Below are 9,617 nucleotides of genomic sequence, written 5' to 3'. Positions count from 1 at the left end.
GAATGAAATGAGTTAAAAAAATCACCCACGTGAATTACGTCTAGACAAATAGAAGGAGGGCGGTGAGTATCGACACGAAATGTATGCCGCGGGGAAAAAGGTACGAAAAGTGTTTATAGAATGTTAAAGAAAAGCATAAGACTATTATATAGCAAACAGAATCGTTTGGTGATGAAAGCATGTTATTAAAACAAACGGTGTAGTCGGATGCTTTAAATTACATGCATGTACTTAAAGAAACGGTGTCGCATGGCTAAAGTGACTCACGAGAGGGATCACGCGCACGAGGCTTATAGAAGTTTTGTTGGTACGGTTAGACATGTGTATGTCTCTAATAGACGAAATGTAAACATAGTGGAGTCAATTTCAAAGCAGTTAGCTCTGGTTTAGTGAGTTAGTGATATTTTTCCTTCTCTTAGTCTCAGATTACTGTATAAATAGAAGAGCTTAATCATCCTGTAATTTTTTCTATTTTCCAATAATAAAGATCTCAGATTCCATCATTCTATTTAGAGAGCGGCTTTTAAGTTTTGACAAGTATCAGAGCTTTCATTTTGCTCATCCATAACTTCCAACGTTAAGTTTAATACTACTATTCCTATAAATATAAGCAATTTTGACAAGCACGCAGCTACATCCATACCTATTCCAAATTTGTCTTCTCCATAGTTCCATTCTTGGACCATAGTTCAATTCATATAATATTAATTATGTAGAGTTACAGAGCTTTGAGCTTTTTATTTTTATTTTTTCTTGTTCATACTCGTCCAACCTTCATTGTTAACCCTTGCATGAGTTTGCATGTTCTCTTCCTCTCTATATTGAGCTTGTATTATTTTCTCCATAATCTATTGCATCAGCTACTAACGATAGAGGAGGGAATTAACTTTTAGTTCCAACTACTTCATTGGCTGATCTATAAACTGTTCTGATACGAATTCTTGAGGACGCAATTTTGTTATTAATTGGTTGCTTTGACCAATCCAAAATAGTCTAACTAATTCTAATCCAAAATAATTTATTTGAATATATAAAAGTAGACCCAAAATGACGTTACTACTTACTAGGTCCTATGACTCCATATTGCAGTCAACTAATCTGTTCTCTAGGCTGCAGAGAAATTACAATTAACGTAATATTCAAATAACGAGATATTGAAATCGGTCTATTAGTCTATAGATTTTTCTTAGTAGTCCATATCAAATCCAAAGTTTTCAAAATGTGGCTGCCATTTTCTTCTATACAGTAATTAACTAATTATGGTACTTCAATTACATCATTCAAATTCAGAAACGAAGACTTGACTATATTGAGAGTATAATTTCTACTCGTTAATTCAAACCATTTAACATTATTTTTATCTGATAGGAAAAAAAGAAACACTCCTGCCGATTTGTCAATCTATATATGATGTCATACACTTTGCCTATATAAAGAGCCACTAATTCTCTCCATAAGAACCAGTCCTAAGCTTCCCCTATATTACTGGCATCTGCTACTCCTCCTTGCTACTAGCTAAAGATGTGGTCAGTTTGGCTCTCTGTCGCTAGCTTACTTATAGTGATTGCCACACATTGGCTTTATAGGTGGAGGAACCCTAAATGCAGTGGAAAATTACCTCCTGGCTCTATGGGCTTTCCACTTATTGGGGAGACCCTTGGTCTTCTTGCATCAAGCAAGTCGATAGACACACCACCTTTTATCAAGAATAGGATGAAGAAGTAAGCCCACAATAACCCACATGCAATGTTTTCTGCATCTCATCTAATTTGTTTTTCACATTTCTGTTGCAAACTTTCTATTCTTGATATGGATCATTATAATATACGGTTAGACGTGGCAAAACGGTTAGGTCGGGTCGAGTCAAATAGGTCATAGGTCAAAATGAGTCATTTTTAAATGGGTTAATCAGGTTGCATGTCAATCGGGTCTGGGTCGAGTTGGGTCGCGGGATGGGTCGAGTTGACCCATATTTTTCAAACAAGTTTTTTTTTTTTTTTTTTTTTTTTTTTTTTTTTGAAATAGTTGCAATCTGTCAATTGATTCTAAGTTCCTTAACTGTGATTAGATTCTCACTGGAGATATTATTACCACTTACCAATTACCACTAAACACTTGATACCCAAATTTAGTGCAACTCTTGTTCTAACTTTCTAGAAGTTAATCTTAGTATAATTTTCGATTTGTTTAAAGTAGGAAAAGAAATGAAGGTTACAAGTAAAGAATGACAAACTATAATGTAATACATAACATATTAAGTGAAGAAGAATAAGTTAATATTTTTTAAGAATTACACCTCAATCTTAATCTACTCAATGTTGGTAAACATGACAAAACGGGCGGGTTGGGTTAGGTTCAGGTCGGGTCAATTGAGTCGCGGTTAAAACAGTCATGAGTCCAAACAGGTTATTTTTAAATGAGTCAATCGGGTTGCAGGTCAAAGGATCGGGTCAGAAAATTCTGATCCGTTTTGCCATGTCTAATATTATTCAACCAAATGCATTTTTTTTTGTTTGCTTTTTGGTTATATTTACTCCATCTATATAAATATGAAATCTTCGTGTAACCAAGTTTTTTTTCTTTTTTTTTCTTTTGGGGCGTCATTTTAGATATGGTCCAATATTTCGAACAAGCTTGGCAGGACGGCCAGTTGTGGTATCATCTGATCCAGAATTCAATTATTATGTTTTTCAACAAGAAGGAAAATTGGTTGAAAGATGGTATATGGACTCCTTTGCAAAAATTCTCCACCAAGATGCAGCAAGAATTAATGCTCATAAAAATGTTCATAAGTACCTTCGAAATGTAATCTTGGGTCATTTTGGTCCTGAGGCCCTCAAGGACAAGATGCTGCCACAGTTAGAGGATGCAATAAATAAAAGGTTACATGGTTGGTCTAAACTACCAAGTTTGGAAGTGAAAAGCAGCACATCAGCGTAAGCTTTTAATAACTAATTTCCATCATGATAATGCCTCAGTATTTTATATATATATATATATATTTATAATTGATCCCAGTAATTATTTTAGATGGAACTTATATTTTAAACTTCCAAGACATAACCTTTTCAAGAGGTACAAAATAAATGAGAAAAATGAGATAAAATAGTATATGTGGACCTATGGTCTATATATAAATAATCTTAAAATTTTAGTTATTTTTTCATGAAACAATGGTAAATATTAAAACATTTGAAAGTACATTATAATGATCATTATGGGTTCCGTACTCAAAAAACTTGATGCCACATACATTAAAAATGGCGTCTCATCCAATTTTAATTGCTAAAATGCTAATAAAGCTTGGAAACATTGTTTAAGGATCATTAGATGTTCCTTTCTCCTATCAAAAAAAAAAAGATGTTCCTTTCTTAGCATTTTGAGTAATTAAAGTTTAAGTAGCTACTACAAAATGCACATTTTTCTTTCTTTAACTACTTATTTGTTTATCATTTGCAGATGATCTTTGATTTTACAGCAAAGCAATTGTTCAGTTTTCAGGCAGACAAATCAAAGGAAGATATTTGTGAATCTTTTACTAACTTCTTGCAGGGACTTATGTCATTCCCTATTAATATCCCCGGTACTGCTTATCATAGGTGTCTACAGGCAATTTCCTCAAACTTGATCCTTATAAATTTCAAAATCTAAAACATCCTTCTCATATTATACGTGAATGTAATCTAATATATTTATTCAATTTTCATACAGAACCAGAAGAAAGCAATAAGCATAATAACTAGCGAACTAGAAGAGAGAAAGAGTAATCCAGAAATTCGCAAAGGAGATTTTCTTGACCAGATTCTGGCTGACATGAAAACAGAGACGTTCTTGACGGATAAATTCGTCATCTACATGATGTTTGGGCTTCTCTTTGCTAGCTTTGAGACCATATCGTCAACTCTTACTTTAGCCATTATGTTAACTAATGAAAACCCAAAAGTGATACGAGAATTAACGGTTAGTGACCAACGAAGTTCCAAAATTTTACATAACATAGATTTAGAAGAAGTTTTTTGGTGTTTAAATGCTAATATTTTTAAAATATATATATATATATATGCTATTCCTAGGAAGAGCATGAAGCAATTCTTAAGAACAGAGAAGATATTAATTCTGGGCTTACATGGAAGGAATACAAATCCATGACTTTTACTCATAATGTGAGTAGATAGATACTCCCCCTTTATTTTCAGGCGTACAATCTTTCTTTTTAATTTTTAACAAAGAACGTCAAGCTATTGCCAACTATTCTTACAATCCAATGAATTGGAACATATAGGTTATCAATGAATCGCTTAGACTTGCTAGTGTTGCTCCAGGGATTTTGAGAAGAACCCTCCAAGACATTCAAGTAAATGGTAAGTTCAAAATCGAATAGGTTGACTTGTCAACATATTTTGTCCATCCTTTTTTTTTGGGGGTGTTGGAGATAGCCAAACCAATAACAAGCGAATCATTTAATACAAAAACTATTTGTTTCACATGACTTTTTATGTTATATTATTTTGTTTTTGGACCCTGTTAATAGATCTAATGTTCTTATAACATTTACTAATAAACGATTTTAGAAAAGTTTTAATACCAATTTCATAAGAAATATAAAAAAAAAATGTAAAATAATTCATTGATTTTTTTTTTCCATAAAAAACTTCTAAAAATGTTTCTTAAACTAATGTTCTTAAGCATCTGTTAACTTTTTCTCATATTAAATAACTAGTTTGCTGTGCTTCAAAAGTGCTTAATAAATACTCTCGGGAGCTAGTATCATCGTAATTAGTTGTTGTCTTAATTAAATGCAAGTCAGACAATATAAGACATGCACATTCATTATGAACTAAGTTGAGAATAATAGGAGGCACGTTGACTGTAGGATATACAATTCCAAAAGGTTGGGCGCTTATGGTAGTTCCAGCCGCCCTTCAACTAAACCCAGGCACTTATGAGGATCCTCTAACCTTCAATCCATGGAGATGGCAGGTGGGTTGGTTTTTGTTTTGTTTTTTTTCCAAAGTTAAAATCTTGATATATACTCATCATGGACTAATTAGTTTTGGTGAGAATCCTTAATCTTTGTTCCTGTATTTGACTGATCTTTCATTTCATTATGGTATTAAAGAACATCTCAGCAAATGTGTCAGCAAAGAATTTCATACCATTTGGGGCAGGCATGACATCCTGTGCAGGAGCCGAGTTCAGCAAAGTTCTAATGGGTGTTTTCTTTCATATCTTGGTCACCAAATACAGGTACTTTATTTCTTATTCTTACATGCATTTATGTAGCACTTAGACAAGTTGAGCAAAAACTGATTTTTATTTTGTTAATTTATTGTATTTGAATTATGGCTGATTAAGGATGACTACAATCAAAGAAGGAGAGGTGATTCGATCCCCTGCTTTAGGATTTGGAGATGGTTTTCATATTCAGTTTTCAGCAAAGCATGGATGATTTATAGAGCTTAATACCGGATCTCGACATTTACTGTACAGTAAAAAAAAAAAAAAGAAAAAAGAAAAAGATCCCTAGTAAAAAAAAATCATCGCTTCCATATAGTATTAAATGTTAATAAAGTTGACGATGTTGGTCACACATTGTCTTTCACTTACACTAAATAAAAAGAATTTCTTTTAGTATTTTTAATTAAGCTCTCGGTCTCTGTATGTTTACAAGAATGAATGTGTGCCTGACCGTATATTTCATTAAATGATTTTTTTTTTTTTTTCTACTAAATCTTTTTACAATGTGAAGGTGGTAGTCTTTGGTCAGAAAAATACAATTTATGCAGTTATAAATAAGAAAATACTGCTGTCATACGTGTGATACACAAGCAGTGCTATAACATTAATAAAAATAAATAAATAAAAAAGCAATGTTACACCCTTCCCAGACCAAAAAAATGAATGCTCCATCGAACGCTGGATATGATCATTTTTTTTTATTCGATAATTATAAATGGGGATGAAAAGATTAAAACATTGGACATCTTCGTTGAAAATATAAAAAATGTGACTTTGACCAAGGCTTTTTGTACGTTTTTAGACCCCTTAAAACACAACTAGATTAACTTAGTTAATTAGCCAAGTGATTACTTAGTCAAATTAAACAGATCTAGGTTAATACAAATATATCATATCAATGTAAAGTGCGGAAAGTAAAGAACACAAAAATATGATGATCCAGAAAAACCAAACTTGTAAAAAACCTGGGGAAGATTTAACCTAACTATCCTCAAGGTAAACCGAATCCACTATAAAAGAATTGAAATTTACATAATAGCGACTTAGACAACTAACATCCTATTACTACCTCGAGTATGAAACTTACTACCACGACCACATGAGCTCCGCGTCCACGGACTACTTCTTTCTTGGATTCACAGCAAGCACAAGCACTCCTGCTTGCATATCTTTAAGCTCTTGAATCTGCAATTGAAACGATCACCAAGTTCTTGACATAGTCTTGATTATTGATAACCCTAAGTTTGTGTGAAGGCAAACACCTCTAGATCTCACAAAAGTTTCACACACACAACATAAAGAGTAACCTTAAAACGTGGCTAGGCTTTACCCTTTTATACCTAGGGCAAAACATAAAACCCTACACATTAAACGGGCTTGGGCTGAGTTAGAAAATTCTGCAAAAAAAAAAAAAAAAAATCTACATAAGCTTCAATTGATCAAGCCTAATTTTCGATCGATCGAGCCAGGCAGATTTACAGTGTAAATCTTGCAAAACACTCGATTGCAACTTTACATATAATTACACTTTGAGGAAGTCTAAATAAGACTAAAACATTTTGATCATGGTTTGCCAACATTACAAAATGAAGTTCTAATACATTAGTTCCTAATTCCTTAGAACCTAACAAACTCCCTCTTTGGCAATCCGTGACAAAATACACACTAAATAAAATGCTCAAAGTTTACATAAAAATAGCCCATTACAAAAATATTGTCCAACAAAACAAATCCAACTTAACCACTATCTATCAGTTACAAGTGTAGACAACAATACGACTGAATCAACTTGTATATTCCTGAAACACTAAACAAATGCATAAACGCATGTGTGGAAAATACAAGTAAAACAAAATAACTTCTTGATTTCACATAACACAAAATAAAGACATATATCATGAATAACCTCATAAATATAAATCAATAAGCAATGTGAAACAAGAAACATATACAATCAATGTATCTCCCCCTATCATGGACAACCCAAACAAAATACATCATGAGCCAAAAATGATAAATACAAAATGAAACACCTAGATACAATCTATAGCTCCACAGTTCCAAAACAAAAACAAAAAATCTCCCCCTAACAACAAAATCTCCTCTACAAATGTACTCCTCCTTTTTGTGACGAATTGTCAAAGGTCACTCACTCATCATCAAAAGGAGGTGGTGGAGGCGATCATCTAATATGCTCCAAATCCACTCGCAAAGCATGAAGCTCATCAAGCATGTCCACCAAAATCTAACCATGAGCTGCTTGAACGATCATGACAGTTTCCAACATACAACGAATGTCTGAATCATCTGAAGTAGATGGTGGAGGAATAGTAGCAGCAGCAGTAGCAGTCAGATCTATAGACGCCTCAGCTGCAGTATCACCTATAGAAGAGGGAGGAGGAGGTGCGACACCAGAAGGCTCAACCCTAGGACGTTTAAAGCTCGCTCTCATCTAAGTAGCCCTTTGCCTAAGAAAGGTGGCACCTATAGGAGTTATAATATGAACAGACTCAGACGTAGGTGTTGGGAAATTTAGACCCCAGTTGATAGAATTAACAAGTTTTAAATCTAAGTTGTTAATTAGATTTCTTATGAATAAAACTTGTTAAAAAAAACAAACATCAATATCATGTCAAAATCATATGCAGCGAAAAAGTAAATAAGACAAGATATGATGACCTAGGAAAACCAATGAAACAAACTAGTTTCATAGTAAAAAACCTAGGGGGAAACCTTCCCGAAAAGCAATCCACTATAGTAAAGAGAAGTTTCAGACCTAGTACAAAACATTTGTCTCTAGACTCTACAATCCCCATAGATGAACTCACAGCAGAAACCTTCTACCGCTTCAGAACCTTTGAACTCTTCAACATATGAACGCCATCCTTTTTATGTTGCACGGATCCTAGTACATGACTAACTCCTTTGCATGAATCCCAATACGTGACTCACTCACCAACTTCAGGAAGAAGAATGTTGGCTACAAAGTTCTTCACTTCATCTGCAATAAAGATCAAGAAACACTTGATTACAAAACCCTAAAGCGCAAAGACGCAGTAGCTTCTTTTGAAGAGAATAAGGCATCAATCACCTTTTTCATATGCTCTCCTTGTATTTTCTTTTTTGCGACGGCCTCTAAAATAAGCCTTATATAGGTTTAGGGTTGTGAGAAAAGAAACCTTACACAAATACAAAAGCCTGGCCCAAAAATCAAATCTAAAAATTCTGATTCCCGTAACCTCGATAGATAGCAGGTGTTGAGCAGGTGTCGAGTTTTAAACTTTGACAAATATAGCTATCGAGGAGGTGTCAAGAAGGTATCGAGGGGACAGAAACTTTCTCTATCAATCCACCAGGTGTTGAGAAGGTGTCGAGATTGTGATAAGAAAAAGCTTAAGAATCTCGATAGATAGCCAGCCGTCGAGAGGTGTCGAGCTATCTATCCAGCTTTATTGAACACCTTTTCTTCAATTGTTTCTTGGTCCAATCTTCATGACTTTAATACTAGACTTGAACAACATGTTTCTTCAAGTGTTAAACACATCTTAGATCTATCCAATTACAAGTAAAGTGCATTTTGTCAAAAGATTAGCCAATTATATAAAATATGTCCTTAACAATGGGAAAGTCCTCTAACCCTAAATGCAAAAGAATCCAATGAATGAAAACCGGAAAGAAAAGAGCGTGTGCAGTAGAACTACTCCTATGAACCTCAATCAAAGAATGAATGAAAAGATGAGGAAAGCTCATAGGAGCATCAGTAACAAGGGCAAACAAAAATGCACATCTCTCTATAGGAATGGTATGGAAATAAGAGATGGGCCAGATGGAATGGCAAGAAATCCAGAAAAAGAGATAATGAGTCTCGGTCAACTTGTGAGTGGTCATCTGAGGATCAGAACCCTATTGGATAGAAGTACCAGGAATAAATGACATAATGTCATCTAGGGGAAGAGAGTCATCATACGGATAAACAGGATGCTGAACCAGTGGCACCCAAAGAGCATCAGCCACTACCGAAGGAGTAATGGTGTACTCATCACCCCGTATCCAACTCCTCACAAGATTGTTGGAATCATAGGCGTGGACCGAGCCGTTTGAGTATGACTTTCTAATTAAGGTGGTCGAAGGAGGATGATCAACATCCAACAGAGGAAGCCAACCTCTATGCTCAAAGTTTCTCTGTATCTCACCATCTAACTCATCCAAAATGACCTTATGCTCAGCCCAAACATTTCTACGAAGATTCAACTTCTCATACGCTTCCTGGTTTTTCTCACTCAAAAATATCTCACTATCGAATGTGGGGGCAGAAGAAGAAGAAGAGGATTTCCTATTAGGTCTAGTCTTCCTAGACATGATGCTAAAGAGCAGAAGGA

At 34.4% G+C, this 9,617-nt stretch overlaps 1 protein-coding gene across 1 annotated transcript; it reads left to right on the top strand.

Moving 5' to 3' along the window:
• Positions 1-1,468: 1,468 nt before the first annotated feature.
• On the top strand, positions 1,469-5,657 carry LOC112018460 (beta-amyrin 16-alpha-hydroxylase CYP87D16). Its single transcript, XM_065771707.1, is given in 9 exon segments — positions 1,469-1,721; positions 2,610-2,940; positions 3,460-3,609; positions 3,712-3,960; positions 4,074-4,163; positions 4,283-4,361; positions 4,874-4,980; positions 5,120-5,247; positions 5,356-5,657. Coding segments are annotated over 9 exon segments (1,428 nt in total). The 5' UTR covers positions 1,469-1,521; the 3' UTR covers positions 5,450-5,657.
• Positions 5,658-9,617: the final 3,960 nt, after the last annotated feature.

The sequence above is a fragment of the Quercus suber genome, unplaced genomic scaffold, assembly GCF_002906115.3.
Source record: "Quercus suber isolate HL8 unplaced genomic scaffold, Cork oak 2.0 scaffold_47, whole genome shotgun sequence".
Taxonomy (NCBI): domain Eukaryota; kingdom Viridiplantae; phylum Streptophyta; class Magnoliopsida; order Fagales; family Fagaceae; genus Quercus; species Quercus suber.
Note: the sequence above shows the minus strand (reverse complement) of the source record. Positions and strands in the feature narration are given on the sequence as shown.